Below are 21,813 nucleotides of genomic sequence, written 5' to 3' on the forward strand. Positions count from 1 at the left end.
ATATGTATATTTGTGTGTTTATGTGTACATATACACATATATATATGTATGTGTGTATGTGTATATGTGTGTGTGTGTATATATAGTATATATGCTAGTTTTTTGCCCATAAATACTTTCATATATATTTCCTAAGAATAAAGGTATTTTCTTACATAACCATAATTCATTTATCAATTTCAAAAATTTGACATTGGGATAATACTTGAATCTACTTACCATATTCCAATTTTGTCAATTGATTCCATATGTCTTTTCTTTCAGTTTTTTTTTTTTTTGCATTTTATCTTGAGATATAGAGTGGGAGGGAGAGAAGGAGGAAGAGAGAGAGAGAAACATCGATGCGATAGAGACACATCAAGTGGCTGCCACCCACACGAACCCAGGGAAAAACTGCAACCGAGGTACATGCTCTTAGCGGTAACCAAACCCGGGCCTCTCTGGTCCCCGGGCTGACGCTCTAACCGCTGAGCCAAACCGGCCAGGGCTCTTTCAGTTTTTTTAGACTCCTTTAATCTGGAACAATTCCTCAGTGTTTCCTTGTTCTTTATGACATTGATATATATTTGGAGAATACAGTCCTTTTAAATTTTCTGAATAGTTTCTCATTTTAAATGTGTATGGTATTTCCTCATGATTAGATTCAGGTTATGCATTCCTGGCCAGAATACTAAGTAATTAAGTGACAGTATATGCTTCTCAGAGTATCACATTTGGAAGCACACAGTGTTCATCTGTTCCTCTTTTGGGATGTTAATTTTGACAACTTGGTCAAGAGGTTGTGTGAGTTCTCCACTGTATAGTTAATATCCTCTCCCCCCCTCCTTGCTGCTATTAATAAGCAGTGTGTTGGGGGAGATACTTTAAAACTATGCCAATATTCTACTATCATCAGAATTTCCCCCAGTATCATTTTACTTTTAACTTTGCCATACTCTTGTATTTTAGGTGTATGTCTTGTAAATACCTAGAATTTGTTTTGTATTCAACTAATGATCTTTTTGAGTTATCAATTTTAGACTATAATTACTGTGAGTAACCATATATTGGGTTTTTATTCTTAACCTCTTATTTTGTGTTTTAGTTTATCCTTTTCATATTTTAAAATTTCAGTTATTTCATATACAAAACAGAATATGGGTTGGCAAAAGTAGGTTTACAGTTGTGAGTCTGCACAACAGTTTATTTTTGTATTATTATTTATTAATTATTATGTGTTTATATTATAACTGTAAACCTACTTTGCCAACCCCTGTATATAAAACATATAGTTAACGGAAGAATAATAAATTGAACGCCTTTATAGATATGATTATACACTGAGTTTTTTTCTTTTTCTGGATTGATTTTATTATTATTATTATTATTATTATTATTATTATTTTTATTCTCACCTGAGGACGTTTTTCCATTTTTTGTTCAGAGAGAGAGAGAGAGAAACATAGACGTGAAAGGGACACATCGAGTGGCTGCCACCCGCACAACCAACCAGGGCTGGGGACTAACTGCAACTGGGGTACGGGCCCTTAGCGGGAACCGAACCCAGGTCTCTCTGGACCACAGGCCGACACTCTAACCGCTGAGCCAAATCGGCCAGGGCTGGATTGATTTTTTTTTAAAAACTCCTTTTCTGTTTCTATCAGTTTTAGAAGTTCTGCATTCTATTTCTATAGTTGTTTACTCTTATATTTTAACCTGTATGTTTGACTTGTTGATAATATCACTTCCCACCTTCTTGAATAATGAAAGGACCATAGAAAAATCTTAACTCCAATGCTATCATCCTTCTCGCTTGTTACTGTTGTTTGGTATTTTAGAATTGTCTATTTTTAGTCATTATTATTATTGTTTTATTCAGTTAATGTTTAGATATGCCATCATACCAACTGCTTTAGTCACCTTTCCTTTTGCATCTTGATTCTTGTTTTGAGTTCAGTTTTTCCCCTAAAGTTTATCCTTTTTTTTCTCAATTCTCACCTGGGGATATTTTTCTATTTATCATTAGATAGAGTGGGAGAGAGGGAGAGAGAGAAACATTGATGTGAGAGAGACACATCAACTGGTTGCCTCCCACATGACCCAACCAGAACCAGGACGAACTGCAACTGAGGCACGTGCCCTTGACCAGAATCCAACCCTGGACTCATTGGTCTGTGGTCCAATGCTCTAACCACTGAGCTGAGCAAAACCGGCCAGGGCTAAAGTCTGTCCTTTATGTTTCCTGGTTGAGGGAGTATTTGTGGGAAACTATCAGTTTTTATTTGAAAATGGTTTATTATCAGCCCTCACTTGAGGATATATTTCCATTTTTATCTTCAGATAGAGTGGAAAGGAGGAAGAGATAGAGAGAGAAACATTGATGTGAGAGAAACACTGACTGGTTGCCTCCCACACGACGCCAACCGGGGCCGGGGACAAACTGCAACCGAGGTACATGCCCCTGGCTGGAATCGAACCCGCAACTCTTTGGTCTGCGGCTGACACTTCAACTGCTGAGCCAAACTGGCCAGGGCAGGACTGTCTTTTTAAAGTCAAGGATACTATAGTGATTAAACCTTTAGAAGTTAATAATTCCGAATATCATCAAATAGACATTTAGTGTTCGTGTTTCCCTGATTGTCTGGAGTTTTTCAAGTTAGTTTATTTTGTTGTTGTTGTTTATTGAGGATCTAAACAAAGCCCACATGCTGCATTTGATTTAGTTCTGTTTTTCATCTCCTACTCGCCATGGACTCCCTTTTCACCTCCCTCCCTTTTGCGATTGTCTGTGGAGGAAATTGGGTTGTCTGCCAAATAGAGTTGTTGACACGCTGGATTTTGCTGAATGGTGTCCTCTAGCATGTTCCTCTGTCTCCTTTATTTCCTGAACACTGATAATTAGCCGTAGAAGTTCATTTAGATTTGGGTTTGATTTCTTGGGCAGACACACTGCGTAGGTGGTATGGCGTACTTCTCCCAGGAGGTGTGTTACATCTAGCTGTCTCTCTGTAAGACGTATCAGTGGGTTTCAGTGTTGTTAGTCTGATGTACACATTACATATAGTTTCCCATCAACTTTTCACTGGACATTCATTGTCATTGTGTAGGTCTATTATTTCATTAGGGGTTTGAACTAGTGATACTCTAGTTTTGTCATTCCTTCTTCGTGTATTAGCTGGAATGTTTTTTCTGTAAAGAGAAACTTTTCTCATCAACATTTTAGTTCCCTTGAAGTACAGGAAAGGCTTGATTCTTTCCTCCTCCCCTTTAGTTTGAACCAATTTTCAAAATAATGTGTTGGTTCTCTAGTATCCTCCAAAGATGACCAATGAGGTCTTCTAAAAGAATATCATCATTGTGAAGTCATGGATTAAAAAAGAATTTCATGTGCTGCAATCCATCACAGGTGTTATTTTTTTGATGTTCAAATGGTCCCATCTTTGGCCAGAGAGCACCTCCCAGATTGGCCCCTTTTGATACGCTCCCTTTGACAGTGTCCTTGCTTTCTAGTATGAGCAAGCATCCCAGGCGCCCCTTGCCCACGATGAGGAAGAGACCAGCCTAGTGGTCTGTGTAGCTGGCAGCTCCTTAAGGGCAGAACCCACATCTCGTGTTTCTTCCATGGGGCCTGCCTGATGCAGGGCTAGGCCCAGGGCAGGCTCCCAGATGCCTGAGGCTTGCCGGGAGGCAGCCTAGAGGAGGCTGTGCTCTGGAAGCTGTAAATGCTGGGGCCTGGGAGACTACAGGAGCAAACCTTAACTAATAGCACACCCTCGCCTCAACCCCTGACCCTTATTTCCCCTGTTCTCTGTCTCCACCCTTCTCGACACTTTCCCAGGTCAGAACCATCCAGTCCGGGGACCACATCGGCGGCTGCAGTGGACATGGCTGGGCCGGGCCGAGCTGCAGTTTGGGGACCAGACCCTGCATGTATCCACCGTGCAGATGTGGCTGCTGTTGAATTTCAATCAGACAGAGGTGCCTCAGCTCCTCAGCCTCTCTCTGCCTTCTCTTCCCCCTTGGCTGCCACTGTTCTCCTAAACGGTTCTTTCTCCCATTCTTTCTTCCCACTTCTGACTGGCCCTGTTTCTCCTCACCAGGAGGTGTCAGTAGAAACCTTGCTGAAGAATTCTGACCTCACCCCGCAGCTCCTGCTCCAGGCACTTCTGCCCCTCACCTCTGAGAATGGCCCTTTGACCATGCATGAGGGTCAGGACTTTCCACATGGAGGTGGGTCAGTGGGGCTGGCCCGAGACTCTGCTCATAGGGGGTGGGGGGTAGTGTAGTAGGGAATGAGAATGGGGTCCCCTTTCTGTCCCTGCCCCTCCTCGGTCACTAACTGGGAGTGAGTTCCAGGTGTGCTGCGGATTCATGAGCCCGGGCTCCAGCCCTGTGGGGATGCCCTGTGGCTCATACCTCCCCAGAAGTACCTGGATGTAGAGAAGGATAAGGGCCGGACCCTGGAACAGAAGAGGAACCTCTTAAGCTGTCTTCTTGTCCGCATCCTCAAAGCCCATGGGGAGAAGGGCCTCCACATTGATCAGCTGGTTTGTCTGGTAGGCATAGAGGGGGCCATGAAGTTAGGGGAGGGAGGGAGCTGTGCTTGGGGTTGGAGTTAGAGCCAGGGGTCACCATAAGGGAAGCTCAGCTCTTAGTGTCAGACCTTATAGGTTGACATTTCTGTCTGGGTTTTCTGTTCCTGACAGGGGAGTTAGACCAAAAGTAGAGACAAGACATGAGTGTTTACCCTGTGCCAGGTCCTAAATCTAAGAGTTTGCATTATTAAGTCATTTAATCTGCACAACAATTCTGTGAGACAGGTGGTATTATTATTATTATTATTATTCCCATTTGACAGCTGGGCACCGAACCTAGGCAGGCAGGCTGCTCCAGGTAAAAGTGGCCTGCCAGTTTCCTCTCCTCCTGTCCAGGTGCTGGAGGCCTGGCGGAAGGGCCCAAATCCTCCTGGGAGCCTGGGCCGCACTGTTGCTGGGGGCGTGGCCTGTACCAGTACAGATGTCTTCTCTTGCATCCTGCACCTCCTGGGCCAGGGCTATGTGAAACAGCGTGACGACTGGCCCCAGATCCTGGTGTATGCCACCCCAGAGCCCATGGGGCCCTGCCGGGGTCAGGCAGAGATCCCCTTCTGTGGCAACCAAACCATGGAGACCACCAAGCCTAGGTAGCCAGCCCCAACCCCAGCCCCCTGCTGCAGGGACTCCAAGCCAGCAGAGAGAGATGGGCTCCCCATGACAGATGGCACCTTAATAACTTGGGAGGGCCCAGGTTCCCTTGTGGAAAAACACTTCATTTCTTTCCTTCTAACTCCATTTTCTCTTTCCCTGTATTTCCCCCAATTTGGTTGTCCTCGTTCCTCCTCCCAGTACTGTCACCCCTTCTTTTACTTTCTAATCAAGGGCCTTGCTGTCCCCATCCTCTCAGAGTCAGCCCTTAGCCAGGGACCTAGACGTGTAAGCTCCTTTATATTTGTCTCTCATTCTGAGCGAATATGAAATATGCAATGTGCATTGAGTGCTAACTATGTACTCTGCTCAGCGAAATATACAAACTAGTTTTGGGAAGCCTGTTCTGCAGAGGAATTTGCCATAGATGTCCCCTAATTAGCTAAAACTTTTCACATTGGGTCCAGTTCACCAGAAGTTTTTACAGCACCACTTGACGCCTGTCGATTGCAGTGGGTGTACAGTGAGTTCTCTAGTAAGCTGCTCCGACTTGCACATGCGTACACATCACCTGGGATCTGGTTAAACTGCAGATCCTGGTGCAGCTGAGCTGCCTCTGATACCTATGTTGCTGGTTCACAGACCACCCTCTTTCTCACCACATCTGCTGGTAGCATTTTGGGCAGGACTATCCCATCTACTGTAAGTCAGTTAGCATCCTGACCCCTGCGCACTAGGTTCCTGTAGTGCCCTGCAGTCATTGTGACAGCCAGCCCCCTCCCCCCCCCATGCTACTGTGGAGGGCCCTGCTGTGACAGTTTGTGCGGGTGGTTAAGGAAGCATGAGCAGGAGTGTGTGAGCAGGGAGCTGGGGAACAAGGTGGGTTCAGTTAGTAGATTGCGTGAGCAGGGCCGGGAGACTGACCGCTGACTCTTCTCTGCCCCCAAGCCCAGAAGCTGTGGCCGCCCTGGCATCTCTTCAACTGCCTGCAGGCCGTACCATGAGCCCCCAGGAGGTAGAAGGGTTGATGCAGCAGACAGTGCGGCAGGTGCAGGAGACGCTGAACCTGGAGCCAGAGGTGGCTCAGCACCTTCTGGCTCATTCCCACTGGGGTGCTGAACAGCTGCTGCAGAGCTACAGTGATAACCCCCAGCCGCTGCTGCTGGCGGCAGGGCTGCGGGTGCCCCAGTCCCAGGCTGCCCCTGCACGCCCCGATCAGTGCCCTGTCTGTGTCAGTCCCCTGGAGCCCGACGAGGACTTGCCCTCTCTCTGCTGCATGCACTCCTGCTGCAAGGTGAGGCCCCGCAGCTCTCTGCGGCCCCTGGCTTCCTACTGCACACGGTTCCTTGGGACCCACCGGTTCTAGCCCCAGTGCCACCATTGCCTAGCCTGGAATGTGGGACAAGCCTCTCAGACCCTCTTACACAAGTTTTGTCATCTGCCTTGACATTCGGTAGGGTGCTTGTTAGGATCCAGCGTTGTGCATCAGTGGCTCTCACACTGCTGCGTATTATAATCTCTGGGCTTTTAAAGATCCTGATGCTCTGCTGTACCCAGGCCAGTTACACCAGAATCTGTGCAGGGAAACCCGGGCATATGGAGCTTTAAAAGCTCCTCAGGTGATTTCAGTGTCAGCCAAGTTTGAGGACTGCACACACGCACACGCACACGCATACTTCACACACAGTAGACATTAAAGCACTTTGTAAATGAGAAGTGTTACTAAATGGGTGGTGACGATAGTTTATGGTTTCCTTTTCACCATTCAAGTCTTTTTATCTTACAACATCATTACTTCTTTTATATGGGTGAGGCAAAAGTAGGGTTACTGTTCATATGGAAAATAATACACTAATTAATAAATAATAATACAGGAATAGACTGTCTTTTGTGTGCTCACAACTATAAACCTGCTTTTGCCCCACCCTGGTATGCACTCTCATTTAATACAAAAATAATAAGCAGTGTTGCAAACCAGAAAATAGCACAAAAGTCGAAGGGAGTTAGGGGAAGGCAGGGTTTGCAGCGGTAGCGCCAAGCCCAGAAGGCCGAGGCTGGGGAGTGAGCACTTAGCTTCAGAGGTGGGGAGGAGGGGCTGAGGCCAGGGAGGCAGTGCTGAGGGTCTGATATTCCCTGCCTCACAGCTCTTAGCGGGAGCCACGCCCACATACCTCAGCTTAACAGGATGGGCGCCCTTGTTGCCAGGAATTGTCGCCACGCCCACATACCTCAGCTTAACAGGATGGGCGCCCTTGTTGCCAGGAATTGTCGCTGCCTCTCCCAACAGCATCTGCAGTGGTGTGTGATCTGGGACAGGTGCATTGCATGTGTGTGTACTAGCACTTTTTCTCCTTCCCCTTTGCTCGGCTTCCAGGTACTCTTCTCACACAGGTGACTGTGCTCGCTGTTTTCCAGGTTCTTACTGCCTTTCTTGACACTTCTGTTTTTTCATTCAACTAATACGTGTTATGGATTTACTGTGTGTATAGCACTGGGTACTGAATGTGGGAGTGGGAAAGTCCAAGCAAGAAGTGGTAATAACAGCAGCTAGTGGTTATGGGGACTTGCTCTGGGCCCTCGTGCTGTCTCACGTGCGTTCTCTGGCTTGGTTCCCAGCCTAGTTCTCTGCGAGGCAGGGATTTACGGTCCCCATTTTACAGACTGTGGACGAGGCACCGGGAGGAGAAGGAATTGGCCCAGGGTCAAGACTGGATTTGGGCAGTCTCACTCCAGGGCCCTCCCTCCACACACTCTTTGGATAAGTGCAGGGAAGAGCCTACAGTGGGGTGATGTTGGAAGTAACGGGCTAGGAGTGGGCTGCGGGCCTTAGGGACGTTGGACTGGGGAGGTCGGGAAGGCCAGCTGAGGAGGTGATCTCTGGGGGAGAGGGTGGGGGGCAGAGGGAACACGCAGTGAAGCGGTGGGGCGCTGGTAGGAGAGGAGGTTCGGCAGGTGCACGGGGCCTCATTGGGTGGGGATTGGCACACAGTGGGTTTCACTGTAGAGGAAGCCATGGTGGGTTTAAGCAGGGGAGTGATATGATCTGATTTACATTTTTGAAAGGATCACTTTGTGTGGAGAAAATGCTTGGACAGAACAAGAGTGGAAGCAGGGACACCTGCTTGGAGACTTGTACAAACAGGCAAGAGAAGGTGGTGGTTTGGCCTAGGGGCAGAGGGGAAGAGCGGAGTGGGTGGGCTGGGCTGCATTTGGAGGTAGAGCAGGTAGGGCTTGGGGAGTGGATGTGGGGCCTTAGGCCAAGGGAATCAAGGATGATTCCTGGGTTTTTGACCTGAGCATCTGGGTGGATGGGATGTGTCATCTTTTACTGAGTTGTGGGGAATGGCGGGCCTGGGACTGGGGATGGAGAACAGGTTTTTGAGGGGAAATGCAGATTGGAGATTGGCGTGGGGCTGGCAAGTGGACAGTAGGTTTTCGAATTCAGAATTCAGTTGAGAGGCCTGGCTGGTATCACCCAGGGAGAGAGAGGCAGACCCAGGACGTTGAACTTGGGGCACCCCCACCCTATAGAGATGCGGAGACAAGGAGCCTGAAACCACCACTGAGAAACAGGCTGATGGAAGAAGTCCCAGCGGAGGAGGAGCTTATGACTAAGTCACAGCCGCAGGGCACAAATAAAATGTAGAACCCAAGGCAGGGAAATCCTGGGGTCTGGAGCAGTTGGAGGTGGCTTCCCAGGGTGAGCCTTGAGTGGCAGGTGGGATTGTCAGAGGGTGGGAGACCCAGTTCCAGTTGGGCTGGACAGCGGGGACAGCGTGAGCCATGAGCAAGCCCCAAGCAGAGGGGCTCCCGTCAGCCAGGCTGAGTCTGTGGCTGGGAGGGGTCCTGTCGCCTCTGCCTGCAAGTGAGCCATCTGAGTTTGGAGAAATGTTCTGCTTTATCTTGGCAATACAGGAATTTTGCATTCAACATCCCAATTTATCTGGGTTTCTTTAACTATATAAAAAGAGGTTGGTTTTGTTTCATTGAGTACTTTCCTCTGAGTAAAATAGTCCGGTACAGTGCTTCCCATTTATCCTGCAGCTTTGATGCCACGAATACATGTCCTCTCGGGGGGTCAGGCGCGTCATTTTGGAGAGTTCGGCTGGCTGTTGGCAGTGTGAGGGAAGGGGTTGCTCATAGAGTATTTTAGGAGGCTCAGGCTGCTGATCACATGTAAACCAAGTGAATTTGATGGGGAGAAGTGAATTTGAAGGGTGGGAAGGTTATTGAGACCGGCTCCTGCAGCAGTTTAGGAGAAGCCTGGTTTAGTGTGGGGTAGTGACATGGGTGCAAGACAAGTTCAAGAGAAGTGCTGGTTCTGACCCTGGGACTGCAGGGGAGCGCTGGTGCCCTTGATCAGGATTTGGGAGATGCAGTGGGCAAGTCTGTTTTGTGGAGAAGAGGCTGGGTCTGGGGGGATGGAGCCTCCAGACAGGCATTCAGGTGAGCAGATGGAGCCGGGAGGAGAGGCCACCCAGGGGGGAAGGGATCCACCTCCCAGCTTCCTTCCTCTCTAACCTTGCTCTCTCCAATTCTTTCTTAGAACTGAAATCTTTCTTTTAAAAATTCTCTTTACCCACTCCCTCCACGCCCATCCCAACAGGAATTATAATTAGGCTGCTATCCTGGCCTAGATACTCTCAAAGACAACTGTACTTTGGGCCAATCCCAGGAAAATCAATGGAAGCCAGAAAAATTAGGGTCAGTTTTGAGATTGACCTAGAAGCAGGCTCATCTCTGGCCTCTCTGTCATTGGGGAGAGGTGCTAGATGAGTGACCAGGACACCATGTCCTCATGCCGCTCCCCCACTGTCCCTGAGCGCCCCTCCTTTCCCTCCCAGTCTTGCTGGAATGAGTATCTGACAACACGAATCGAGCAGAACCTTGTGATGAATTGCACCTGCCCCATTGCCGACTGCCCTGCCCAGCCCACGGGAGCCTTCATTCGTGCCATCGTCTCCTCGCCAGAGGTCATCTCCAAGGTACCCCCTCCTCTGAAACAGGCTCCGGTGCGCAGCCAGAGGAGTCCCCAGGGAATGGGCTGACATGCAGGGTGCTGAGGGGCCTGGAAGCGCGGCATCCTGGAGAGCCAGGCCCTCACCTGGTGGCACTGTGTCCCCACAGTACGAGAAGGCCCTCCTGCGTGGCTACGTGGAGAGCTGCTCCAACCTGACCTGGTGCACCAACCCTCAGGGCTGTGACCGCATCCTGTGTCGCCAGGGCCTGGGCTGCGGGACCACCTGCTCCAAGTGTGGCTGGGCCTCCTGCTTCAACTGTAGCTTCCCTGAGGTGGGTGCCCACCCTGCCCTGATGCTGAGCAAGGACCCACACCCCTCCCTGCTCAGCACCCCTCGCTGCCACACACACAGATTCTGCCTTGTCTTCATCCTCCGCCACCAAGTTGAGCTCTGTTCCTCCTCCTGTAGACCTCCAGGTGGGACCTCCCTCCCTCTCCCACGCACACCAGCAGAACTGCCACCCTCAGTAAGGGCTGGGCTTCCCCCCCTCTAGGCACACTACCCTGCCAGCTGCGGCCACATGTCTCAGTGGGTTGATGATGGCGGCTACTACGATGGCATGAGTGTGGAGGCCCAGAGCAAGCACCTGGCCAAGCTCATCTCTAAGCGCTGTCCTAGCTGTCAGACTCCCATCGAGAAGAACGAGGGGTGTCTGCAGTAAGCAGGGGTACTGTGGACGCTGGGGGAGTCGGCAGGCAGGGAGAGGGTGGGAGAGGGTAGTGGGAAAGGGCAGTGGGGCTTACCGAAGAGCTGAGCGAGGGCAGTTACTCAGCCACCCTCTCGGCGCCTCCAGAGTGATTCCTGAACCTCATGTTCCTCCTCCACTTTAGTCCACTCTGGATGGGGGGTTCAGAAGCAAGGGTGCATTCAGTAGGAACTGGTACGGCGGGGGACTGAGGGCAGGGAGGGACAGCGTCAGTGGTGCGTCTAGGCCCTGGTGTGGCCCTGGCCAGAGGCAGGATTCCCCTGACCAGCAGCTTCTTCCATAGCATGACCTGTGCCAAATGCAACCATGGATTCTGCTGGCGCTGCCTCAAGTCCTGGAAGCCAAATCACAAAGACTATTACAACTGCTCTGCCATGGTAAGGGCTGGGCACCAAGAGGACGGGGGAGGCCCAAGGGTGGGTGGGGAGGGCCCGCTGCCTGGCCCTGGGCAGAGAGGGCTCTGTGTGCAGAGCAGCGGACAGTTGTTGGGAAAATGGCTCAGTGGGAGAAGACGGAAGCCACCTAGGCCTGCAGGTGCTGGGAGGTCTGTGCACAAGGACCAGAGACCCCAGAGCGGGACTCCTCACACCCAGGTGTCTGTAGGACTGGGGCAGGCTGGCGTTCTCGGGACAGCAGGGAGAAGAGCAAGGACTCTGAGTCAGAGCCTGGCTGCACCACCTAGTGTGCCTTTGGGTCAGTTTACTTGTCCACACCTCAGCCTTCTCATCTGTAGAAGCGGGTAATAATGCGACTTACCACACAGACTTCTGAGGATTAAATGAAAAACTCTGGGCGCCGTGTTGGAAGGCCTCTGAGAATGGTAGCTAGGCTGATGAGCCTCCTGTGTCCTTGCAGGTAAGCAAGGCGGCTCGCCAAGAGAAACGGTTCCAGGACTACAACGAGAGGTGTACTTTCCATCATCAGGCCCGGGTGAGGAGGGCGGAGAGTTGGTTGGTGAGGTCAGGGGCTGGGAGGGCCCAGAGGTCCGAATGGGATGGGTGCCCTTCTGATGGGACGTTGTGCCCGCGCTGGCGCTGACCGCCTTCCCCTGCACAGGAGTTTGCTGTGAGCTTGTGGAACCGAGTATCAGCCATCCACGAAGTGCCCCCGGCCAAATCCTTCACCTTCCTCAGCGATGCCTGCCGGGGACTTGAGCAGGCTCGAAAGGTTGTGGTGGTGGGGGAGGGGAGGGCTATGCCAAGGGCAGCTGGTGGGCTGGGCAGCTGTCCTCTAACCTGTTTGGGTGGAGGGAGCGAGGAGGAAGCAGGTGGGAGGCAGATGCCTGGTCTCAGCTGGGAGAGGCCTGACTCGGACTCCCCCAGGTGCTGGCCTACGCCTGCGTGTACAGCTTCTACAACCAGGACACGGAGCAGATGGATGTAGTGGAGCAGCAGACCGAGAACCTGGAGCTGCACACCAACGCCCTGCAGATCCTTCTCGGTGCGGCCCCCAGCAGCCTGCTCAGTCCTCTCTCCTGCCCCCCTTCCCTCTGAGCATCCTGTCCCATCAAGCGTGTGGGTGAAACGGTGCCCCCACCCCAGCTTCCCACCTTCACTCTGTCCTCTTCCTCATTTTGCAGTCTCGTCACCAGAGGCCTTTTATTTTCATTTACTTATTGTTGTTAATCCTCACCTGAGGATATATTTTCCATTGATAATTAGAGAGTGGGAGGGAGGGAGAAAGAGAGAGAGAGAGAAACATCAATTGGTTGCCTCCCTAACGACCCTGATCAGGGCTGGGGATGGAACCTGCAACCCAGGTGTGTGCCCTTGATCAGGAATCGAACCCAAGACCTTTGGTCCATAGGCCTCTGCTCTAACTGCTGAGCCAAACGAGTCAGGGCACTGTAGATCTTTTAAATATATTTTTATTGACTTTTTTTTTTTTTTTTTAGAAAGGAAGAGAGAGAGAGAAACATTGATGTGAGGGAGAAACATCAGTTGGCTGCCTCCTGCTCGTCCCCCCACTTGGAATCAAGCCCGCAACCCGGGCATGTATCCAGACTGGGAATCAAACCGGGACCTCTCAGTCCATGGGATGATGCTCAATCCACAGAGCAACACTGGCTGGGCCACTGTAGGCCTTTTGACATTCTGCTGTGAAGGTATACAGTGCAGGCTGTACGTGCCTTAGGGCACAGGTCTGCACCTGACTTTTTATTTGATTATGGCCTGTCCCCACCACTAGTGTAAGCCTCTCGAGAATGGGTGCTTAGAGGTGGGCCTGGCAGATGCTGGCAGAACTTGGTGGATGTTCAGTCGGGGTTTGTTGAAGGGAAGGGAGAGGACAGAAGAAGGGAGGGAGCCCCTGCGCTCTGTACCCTCTGCAGAGGAGCTCCTGCTGCAGTGTAGAGACCTGGCCTCGGCCCTGCGCCTCCTGCGGGCCGACTGCCTCCACATGGGCCTGGAGCTGCTGCGGCGGATCCAGGAAAGGCTGCTGGCTATCCTGCAGCACTCCACCCAGGTACGCTGCCCCATGTGCCCGGCACAGCCCCTGCCTGGGGGCACCCACAGGGAAAGGCAGTGAGGTGAACGGATGCTCAGAGACCCCAGTGTGTCCCAGCTCCTAGGCCAGCCTGCTGGATGCTGTGAACCCTGACACTTACTGCTGGCATTTCCTATGAGATAGAGGAGTGAGCCCAGATTCCTGCTCAGCGGAATCACTGGGGAACTTCTTCAGACGTACTTCCCAGGATTGGGGGGTACACTGGAGTCAGGGGTCCCTGAGATTCTTTCCAGCTGTGATATGTTGATGTTGAGCCTGAACTAGGAGTCCTGCCTTCAGGGAGCGTACAGACTGTCACTTGGGCAGAGAAGACATGAACGTACACTGTGAGCTCCTGAAGCACAGGCTGGCGTGCCTGACCGTCGTGTCCCGTGTCCCTGGGGGCACCTCTGAGTTCAGTCCCGCAGACAGTGCTTTGGAGGTGCTGTGGTGAGGGAGGAAGAGCAGTGGGACCGTCCTGCCAGGGGCATGGCACCAGGCAGGCCCTCAGAGGGTGCTGGTGGAAGGGACGCTGGCACACAGGCCAGTGCCTCCACTCCTCCCCGCATCTCCGTCTCCGGCAGGATTTCCGGGTTGGTCTCCAGAGCGCGTCATTGGAGGCCCGGGAGGCCAAAGGGTCCAACATGCCCAGCAGTCAGTGAGTATGGGCCGGCGCAGAGGGGCGTGAGACGTGTCAGGCTTCCTCTGGGCTGAGTGGCGCTCTCTCTCCGTAGGCCCCAGGGCTCCTCCAGGCTGCAGGTGGGTGAGGAGGACGAGGACGAGGACGAGGACGAGGTGCCCGAGTGGCAGCGGGATGAGTTCGATGGGGAGCTGGACAACGACAGCTTCTCCTATGAGGACTACGACGAGGAGTCCGAGAACCTGGACCGAGTCCCTTTCTTCTTTGGTGACGAGGAGGAGGAGGAGGAGGAGGGCTATGACTGAGGGGCAGGATGCGGGAGCGCCTGGAGCCACCTCGGAGCCATGGACCAGGGGCCGGAGTTCACCCTGACCATTGTCGTGGGCGCTCGGAGAGGGTGACTCCCAGCCTCTGCGGCCCCTTCTTCTGTTTACTGAATAAACTGTTCCACATACTTCTCTGAAGCAGGCTGGGCAGCTTCCCCAAAGCCTGCCTCAGCTCCCCCGTGCACCCAGCCCTCCCCCTTCTTTACTTGTCTTTAGACCTCCAGACTCTTCTGTCATCAGAGAAGGCCCAAAGCTGACTCCTCTGACCTAAGCTGATACAGGGACATGAAGGTCCACCCGGTCCAGGGCCAGGTGCAGGCTTGCCCACTTGCCCAGACCCAGCCCAGCGTCAGAGGAGACAGGGAACGGCCACCCCCCACGATCCACCATCCATGATCGGCCTTCCTCTAAGCTCCTGAATGTTTCCGGCAGGGACCTGAGGGCATTAGGAAGTATCCTCCTCTTGGGGCCTACCTACTTTCAAAGGCTTTCTCCACATCCTGAAATGAAGTGGGGTGGGAAGAGGATGTTACTGAGGCCCTGCCCTGCCCACCACACATACAGACATCAAGTTAGAATTTTAAACATACCTTTTAATTTGGTACTGGGGCTTTGGGGCAGGAATGGTATTAGAACAGAGTCTGGAATCAGAAGAGTTGAATAAATGGGGTTGGGTCAGGTGGTTGGGTCAGGGGAGGAAGCCACCTGCTTGGGAGGCTCAGCCTCAGCCTCAAAGTATCGATCCAGCATGGCCTCCACCTCTCCCTCTTCATAGTCCCACACCTGGAACCTCGCGCCATCTGCTGCTCCCCGGATCATGGCCGAAAGCACTGGGAAGGCAGAGGAAGGTGAAGGTGCCTCCCACACTCGCCTCTGTGCTCTTCCCCAGCCCTTGTTGGGGTAGAGCCCCCCAGGAAAGGGAGCTGAAGGCTGGGTCCCCAGAATGCTGAGAAGGGATGAAGGAACCGTCCTGGGCTGGGAGTGCTCACCTCGGCCAGACTGTGGGCGGAACAGGCACAGGATTCGCTTATTGAGGGCGACGGCCCTGCCCAGCTCGTAGCCTACACCCAGGGATGGCTGGGTCACTTCTGCTACAACCACTGGGAAGAAAAATGAGACTGCGCCTCAATATCTGGGCTTGTAGGAGGAAGATGGCAGTGAGTGTGGTGAGGAGGGAGCTCTAGGGAGTCCTAGATGGGGAGGCCAGGCATGCTCAGGGAATCTAGCACCCAGCAGAGCTCACAGGTAGGGGAGAGGGCCACTCACAGTCTGCCTGCTGCAGCCAGGCCAGGTCCTGATCATGGATGAGCCTGTCACCCCCAGCAGCCTCTTCCCCTGTGGTTGAGGAAAAGCTGGTCAAGGCCACGCCCCCACCCTGATCCTCTGCCGGAGCCACCCCCACATCCACCCTGCTTAGGGAGGGAGGGAGACCTGAGGGCCTGCCCAACACCAACAGTCTGTGACAAGGAGTGAGGAAATGGGATAGCCACAAGAAAAACAATCCTGTGCGAGGTGGGATGTGTGATTAGGGCCAGGTGAGTGATACAAATGAGGTGGAGGGAAGAGCTCACTGTGGGGCAGTGATTAGATGGGGAGAGGAAGGAAGAGCATCCCAGGTTGGGGAAATGGCGGGCAGGAGCAAGGACTGGTCCATGCAAAGAAAGGATGCAGGAGGACTGAGGCCTTATGCAGTGGCTCTCAAGCTTTGGTAGGTACCAGAATTGCCTAAGAACTTGATAAAACTACAAAGACCCAGATGTCAGTGGGCCCAGCTGCTTCATGAGCTCTCCAGGTGGTTCATACCCAGCAAAGTTTGAGAACCACTGCCGTAAACGAAGTGACTGTAGGAGGTGGTGGGGACCAACGTAGGAAGGGCATCGTGGGGCAAGAGGTAAGGCTGTGTTCCAGCGTGATTAAGTGTTATTTCGGACTGCGAGGCTCACAGCTACTTGCACCGGAGCAGAATCACTGGAGAACTTGTTAAAAAGAGATTCTAAGGCTTCATCCAAGACCACTCTTAGGAGACTGTATTTTAAACACGCTCCCTCAGACTATGTGCGTACACTAAAGTTTGAGAACCTCCAGGCAGGGGTGGACATACTGTGAAATCAATGACGCATAAGCTTTAGGGTCTCACTCGCACAGGCCCTTTCCAACACCCTAGCAATTTTGTAATTTTTGTCTTTTTAAAGAGTTCTCCCAGGACTGCATTAAGTCCCACAAATCCTGGATCTGCTCCTGGGTAGGGCACGGGGAACCATTTAAAGTTTTCTGAGCAGAACTATAACAGTTTTAGGCATAATTTTCAAACTAGAAGAGTTTGATCAGAACAAATGATCAAAAACATGTTTTAGAAAGATCCAGCACTAACAATGAATTATCTGAAAAAGAAATGAGTGAAATTCCATTTGCAATAGCATCAAAAACAATAAAATACGTCAGAATAAATTTAACCAGAGAGGTGAAAAATCTACACTGAAAACTATGACATCGATAAAAGAAACTGAAGAAGGCACATATAAGTGGAAAGGTATCCCGTGTTCGTGGATTGGAAGAATCAGTATTGTCAAAATATCCATACTACCCAAGGACATCTACTGAGCCAATGTAATCCCTATTAGATTCCGGTGGTATTTCTTACAGAAGTAGAAAAAACAATCCTAAAATTTATGTGGAACCACAAAAGACCCCAAGTAGCCAAAGCATCCTGAGAAAGAACAATTAGGGAGGCATCACACTTCCTGATTTCAAGCTATATTATAAAGCTAAAACAATCAAAACAGCATGATACTGTTATAGGCAGTTAGACATGAGCAGAGCAAGGACGATGGGCCAGGTACAGAAACTCACCAGGGCAGAAAGCCCTGGATACCTAGCCAGGGGCAAAACAGAAAACAAGGACCCCGCCCCCAGGGTAACCTACCTTCATCTAGCATATCACTGACTTCATATCCCTAGTCATGTGGTTTAAACCCTCTGACCTTTTCCTCCCTAAAGATAACATCTAGGCCTCAGTTATATTTCAGTTCCTGGCCCAGAAAAGCAACAAAACCAGACAGGTGACACCATGGTGGCCTCAGGACCAGCTGCATTGACTAAAGAATGACCCCATGCCCTGGCACCGACCAGTCAGTGGACACCACGACCCTGCAAGAGCACACCTGGAAAGCTAATGAATATTCTATTAAGACCCTCCCCTGAGACCTCCCCTAAGATTCCCACCTGCAAGAGAGAGATAAACCCACTCAGGATGAAGGACCCAGTGTGGCTCTCCCCCAGGAAGCACGTCAGCGCCATTCCCTTCCCCCTTCTTCCCTCTAAGGGACCTGGGGAGACTGGCAACCAGGGGAGCAATGGACAGCGGCAGGTCGTCCCAGGATATCCCCCTGAACCTGTCTCCAAGGCCCCCTTTTCTCTGACTTCCCAGTGGGCCGAAGCAGCCCAGCCTTGGCTCTCCTGTTGCTTTCTCTATTCCCTTCCTCTTTTCACTGTCCTAAGCGTGTTTCTGCTGCGGCCAGTAAATTCTTTCTTACTTTGTTACACTTTGTCTCTTGATTGAAATCTTTCCTTCAAGTAGACAAGAACCGAGGTCTCGACACTAACCGTACTGGCATAACAGACGGGTAGACCAATGGAATAGAATGAAGAGCCAGAAATAAAGCCATGCACACACAGTCAACCAACATTTGACAAGGGGGCCAGGAATACTCAATGGAGAAAAGACTCTTCAATAAACGGTGTTGGGAAGACTGGATATTCACATGTGAAATAATGAAACCAGACCCCTATTTTACACCATTCACAAAAATTAACTCGAAGTGGATTAAAGATTTAAAGGTAAGACTGGAAACGATAAAAGTCTTAGACAAAAACACAGGAGAAAGCATCTTGACCTAGATCTTGGAGATAGTTTTTTGGATATGACACCTAAGGCACAAGCAACAAAATAAAAAATAAAACGGGACGACATCAAACTAAAAAGCTTTTTCTGTACATCAAAAGAAATGATCAGCCCTGGTCAGTTTGGCTCAGTGGTAGAGTGTAGGCCCGCGGACCAATGAGTCACGGGTTCGGTTCTGGCCCGGGGCATGTACCTCAGTTGCGATTCATCCGCGGCCCTGGTCGGGTTGTGCGGGAGGCAACCAGTAGATGTGTCCCTCTCACGTCTATGTTTCTCTCTCCCTTTCTCTCCCGCTCTCTCCCTTCCACTCTATCTAAAGATAAATGGAAAAATATCCTCGGGTAAGGATTAAAAAAAAAAAGATTAACAAAACAAAAAGACAACCTACAGAAATGGGGAAAAACATTTGCTAAAGATACCATGTATCTGATAAGGGGTTAATATCCAAAACATAGGGTGGGGCAAAAGTAGGTTTACAGTTGTGAGTACGTGAGTTTATTCTTGTATTATTTATTAATTACTGTATTATTTTCCATACTAACAACTGTAAAATGACTTTTCCCCCACTCTGTGTATTAAACTCATACAACTCAACAGCAAGAACACAAATAATCCAGTTAAAATTGCGGAAGACTTGAATAGACATTTTGCCAAAGAAAATATATGAATGGCCAACAGGTACATAAAAAGGTGCTCAACATCACTAATCATTAGGGAGACACAAATCAAAACAACAATGAGCCCTGGCCATGTAGCTTAGTTGGTTACAGTGTCGGTTCCATATGCCAAGGTTGTGGGTTCAATCCCTAGTCAGAGCACATATAAGAATCAACCAATGAATGCACAAATAAGTGGAACAACAAAGTGATGTTTCTCTCTCTCCCATCCTCTCTCTAAAATCAATACATAAAATAAAAAAATAAAAATAACATTGCCCGGCCGGTGTGGCTCAGTGGTTGAGCATTGACCCGATGCATCAAGAGGTCTTCAGTTTGATTCCCGCTCTGGGCACATGCCCAGGTTGTGGGCCCGATCCCCAGTGGGGGGCATGCAGGAGGCGGCCAATCGATGTTCTCTCTCATCAATATTTCTACCTCTCTCCCTCCCTCTCTCTAAAATCAATAAAGAAAAAAACTTTTTAAGTAAAATAAAAATAACAAATCAAGAAATAAAATATTAATAAACCCACAATAAGATACTACTTCACATCTGTTAGAACGGCTATCAAAAAAAAAAGACAAGAAATAACAAATGCTGGCGAGGAAGTGGTGAAAAGGGAACATTGTGCTTTGTTGGTAGGAATGTAAATTCCACTATGGAGAACAGTATGGAAGTTCCTCAAAAAAATTAAAATTAGAACTACCATATGTTCCAGCAATCCCAATTTTGGAAATATAACTGAAGGAAATAAAGAATCTGGAAGAGATGTCTGCACTCCATGTTCAAAGCAGCATTACTTTGCAATGTTCAAAGCATTACTTACAATAGCCAAGATATGGAAATAACCGAAGTGCCTACGGGTGGGTGAAAAGATAAAGAAGTTGTGGTGTATGTATACAACGGAATACTATTTAGCCACGAGAAAGAAGGAAAGCACCTTTTGGAAAAACAGAGACGGGCTTTCATAGCATTACGCTAAGTGAAATAAGTCAGACGGAGAAAGACAAATAGTGTACCCATTTATATGTGGAATATTAAAAAAAAACAACAACAACCCACAAGCAAACCAGAAAAAAAACAAACTCCTAGCAAAAGAGATCAGATTTGTGGTTACCAGAGGGGGCGGACAGGAGGCGGGACATTGGATGAAGGTAGTCAAAGGGTACCAACTTGCGGTTAGGATGACCATAGTATGGTTATTGGAAAGTTAAGAGAGTAGATCCTAAGCGTTTTTATCACAAGGGAAAACATGTTTTCATGAAGTGATTGATGGATGTTAACTAAACTTATTGGGGCAATCCTTTCACAATATATGAAAGTCAAGTCATTAAGCTGCATACCTTAAACTTATACTGTGCTCTATGTTAATTACAGCTCGATAAAAAGGGGCGGGGGGGCGGGGAGCGGCCGGGAGCAGAGCCGAGTAACAGCCTGACCGGGCGCGCGGGCTCTGAGACCGCGGACACCGGCCGGCCCTGGGGGGCGCAGGTCGGGGAGAAGATGCCAGCGGGGCCCTGGAAGCCCAAGCAGCCCGGCCCGCGCCCATTCTGCCCCTCCGTCCAAACTTCCCTGGAACAAGTGGAGAAAGTTCTCTAAGAAAGAGAGGAACTGCGTGCGGAGCCCGGGCTCACACCGGGCGCTGGCTCGGGCCAACCGCACCGCCCAGGGGAGGGCACTTTCGGTCAAGAAGAGGGGCCGGACCCACCCTCCCGGTCCCGGCAGCCCGCCCCCCGGCCCCCGCGCCCCGCGCCCCGCGGCCTAACCGCACGCGCTCGGGTCCGCGAATGCCACGTGCTCGGTGAGCACGGTGCCGAAGCGCCGCAGCCGCGACACGATCCGCTCGTACAGCGCCCGGTCCTCGCGGCCGCCGCGGATGCTCCCGCAGAAGTACAGGGCCCGGCGGCCCGGCCCGCCCGCCTGCCCCGGGCCCCCGCGCCCCTGCGCGCCCGCCGCCGCCATCCCGCCGCCGCCCTCAGCTTCCCGCGCCAGGGGGCGCTAGCCCGCGCCACGTGACCCCGCCGCCACCTGTGGAGTGGGAGCGAGTGGACGGGATGGGTGACGGCACCCCCGGGTGGGGAAGCCACGGCCTCCTGGACGTCCCTCCAACTTGTCCCGGGGGAACGCTCGATCCTCCCCACCGACGCACTTCTCTCCCCGCTGCCCAGCCAGAAGCAACTCCATCCTCCTCGTTGCTCGGGCCCCAAACCTTATTCTCGACTCTTCTCTTTCTCTCGGACCCTGCGTGCAATCCATCGGCAACCCCTGTGGGCTCTCCCTTCTGACGTTCGCAGCTTCTGACGCCCACCTGCGGCCTCCCGTGCAGCCGCCCTCAGCAGCCTGTCACAGGCTGATGCTCTCGGCAGCCAGAGCGAGCCTGTGAACGCACGGGTTACAGGAGCCTCTGCGCAGACCCTGCTAGCTCCCTTCTCACGTGGGGTAAAAACCAAATCCGCCAGTGGCCCACCAGGCCTGCATGATCGGGTGACTCTCGTCCCTCTGGGGCGGCAGCTCTGATACCCGCACTGACTCTTCCGCAGCCAGGCTGGCCTCCTGGCTTTTCCTCCAGCAGGCAGGCTACTTAGAGCCTTTGCATTTGCTGTTCCCGGGAACCCTTTTGTCCCAGATGTCCCTTTGTCTCTGGATCACGCCCTCACCTTCTCCAAGTCTTTGTTTACCTGCCACCTTCCCTGACCCTCTTCAGTAGGCAGCCTCCTGTCCCCAGGATTCTCTGTCATCCTTCCCTGCCCTGCCTCTTCTCATGTACCATATACTTGATTAATTTTGTTGTATACCTTTCGACACCTGGTAGAATGTAAGTCCCCAGGAGAGCAGGAATTTTTATTCGTTTGGTTCACTGCTATACCCCCAGCTTCTAGATCTGTGCCTGGCACACGGGAAACATTGATCAAATAT

General features: G+C 51.2%; 2 protein-coding genes across 2 annotated transcripts in view; one reads left to right on the forward strand and one right to left on the reverse strand.

Annotated features, from left to right (window-relative positions):
* The window catches only part of CUL9 (cullin 9), a 40,604-nt gene extending 26,093 nt beyond the window's left edge, over nucleotides 1–14,511 (forward strand). Inside the window, exons 27-41 of the mRNA XM_036248566.1 lie at nucleotides 3,818–3,957; nucleotides 4,080–4,209; nucleotides 4,336–4,535; nucleotides 4,911–5,161; nucleotides 6,111–6,456; nucleotides 10,007–10,147; nucleotides 10,290–10,454; nucleotides 10,677–10,840; nucleotides 11,173–11,266; nucleotides 11,745–11,819; nucleotides 11,946–12,056; nucleotides 12,212–12,329; nucleotides 13,219–13,352; nucleotides 13,958–14,031; nucleotides 14,108–14,511. Of these exons, the coding sequence (XP_036104459.1) occupies nucleotides 3,818–3,957; nucleotides 4,080–4,209; nucleotides 4,336–4,535; nucleotides 4,911–5,161; nucleotides 6,111–6,456; nucleotides 10,007–10,147; nucleotides 10,290–10,454; nucleotides 10,677–10,840; nucleotides 11,173–11,266; nucleotides 11,745–11,819; nucleotides 11,946–12,056; nucleotides 12,212–12,329; nucleotides 13,219–13,352; nucleotides 13,958–14,031; nucleotides 14,108–14,318 (2,354 nt within the window). The 3' untranslated portion in view covers nucleotides 14,319–14,511. The remainder of the gene's footprint in view (nucleotides 1–3,817; nucleotides 3,958–4,079; nucleotides 4,210–4,335; nucleotides 4,536–4,910; nucleotides 5,162–6,110; nucleotides 6,457–10,006; nucleotides 10,148–10,289; nucleotides 10,455–10,676; nucleotides 10,841–11,172; nucleotides 11,267–11,744; nucleotides 11,820–11,945; nucleotides 12,057–12,211; nucleotides 12,330–13,218; nucleotides 13,353–13,957; nucleotides 14,032–14,107) is intronic.
* A 400-nt stretch (nucleotides 14,512–14,911) lies between these two features.
* Nucleotides 14,912–20,859, reverse strand: DNPH1 (2'-deoxynucleoside 5'-phosphate N-hydrolase 1). The gene is made up of 4 exons (XM_036249317.1): nucleotides 20,664–20,859; nucleotides 15,606–15,674; nucleotides 15,329–15,439; nucleotides 14,912–15,169 (listed from the first exon to the last, which is right to left on the reverse strand). The coding sequence occupies exons 1-4, from the start codon at nucleotides 20,857–20,859 to the stop codon at nucleotides 15,015–15,017; spliced, it is 531 nt and encodes a 176-aa protein (XP_036105210.1). The 3' UTR covers nucleotides 14,912–15,014.
* Nucleotides 20,860–21,813: the final 954 nt, after the last annotated feature.

This window comes from Molossus molossus, unplaced genomic scaffold (genome assembly GCF_014108415.1).
Source record: "Molossus molossus isolate mMolMol1 unplaced genomic scaffold, mMolMol1.p scaffold_m16_p_8, whole genome shotgun sequence".
NCBI lineage: Eukaryota > Metazoa > Chordata > Mammalia > Chiroptera > Molossidae > Molossus > Molossus molossus.

Bases quoted from the DNA above. Each gene is read 5' to 3' on its own strand.
- DNPH1 (XM_036249317.1), bottom strand. From the start codon at position 20,859: ATGGCGGCGGCGGGCGCGCAGGGGCGCGGGGGCCCGGGGCAGGCGGGC. The intron at 15,440-15,605 runs GTGAGTGGCCCT...TTTTCTTCCCAG, and splicing joins CTGGCTGCAGCAGGCAGACT to TGGTTGTAGCAGAAGTGACC. The intron at 15,170-15,328 runs GTGAGCACTCCC...CTGCCTTCCCAG, and splicing joins CCGCCCACAGTCTGGCCGAG to TGCTTTCGGCCATGATCCGG.